Source organism: Cryptotermes secundus, unplaced genomic scaffold, assembly GCF_002891405.2.
Source record: "Cryptotermes secundus unplaced genomic scaffold, Csec_1.0 C37973801, whole genome shotgun sequence".
Taxonomy (NCBI): domain Eukaryota; kingdom Metazoa; phylum Arthropoda; class Insecta; order Blattodea; family Kalotermitidae; genus Cryptotermes; species Cryptotermes secundus.
The window spans coordinates 1-617 of NW_019767324.1; the positions used below are offsets into that span (position 1 = coordinate 1).

Here is a 617-nt window from a genome sequence, read left to right on the forward strand (position 1 = left end):
CCGCAGTACATTCAAAGCATTCAAACCGAGTGAAGAGTAGTAAGCAAAAGTGAAAGCACTACGAGAGCATATCTACAGTTCGTAAATACGAGAAAGAGATAGTGAAAGCGCATTCATTGGAAGAAGAATAATAAGTGAGAGCATAAACAGTGATTAATTGTGAACTGAGACATGGCGCCGAAAACCCCGGCAATCGGAATTGACTTGGGCACCACGTATTCTTGCGTGGGTGTCTGGCAACAAGGCAAGGTGGAGATCATTGCAAATGATCAAGGAAATCGCACGACTCCCAGCTATGTGGCGTTCAGCGACACCGAGCGTCTTATCGGAGACGCCGCGAAAAACCAGGTGGCCATGAATCCGGAGAATACCGTCTTTGACGCTAAACGGCTGATCGGCAGACGCTTCGACGATGAGAAGATCCAGAGTGACATGAAGCACTGGCCCTTCACAGTGGTGAACGACTGCGGGAAGCCGAAGATCCAGATACAGCACAAGGGTGAAAGACGGAGGTTTGCCCCGGAAGAGATCAGCTCCATGGTGCTGACTAAGATGAAAGAGACGGCAGAAGCTTTCCTGGGTACCAAGGTGCGGGACGCTGTCATCACGGTGCCGGC

The 617-nt window shown here is 50.6% G+C and overlaps 1 protein-coding gene across 1 annotated transcript; it reads left to right on the forward strand.

The window, feature by feature from the left end:
* Nucleotides 1-12: 12 nt before the first annotated feature.
* On the forward strand, nucleotides 13-611 carry LOC111875119 (heat shock protein 70 A1-like; the record flags this gene model as incomplete). The annotated part of the gene is made up of 1 exon (XM_023871183.2): nucleotides 13-611. A coding segment is annotated over exon 1 (440 nt), but the record flags the coding sequence as incomplete, so codon positions are not given.
* Between the last annotated feature and the right edge of the window lie 6 nt (nucleotides 612-617).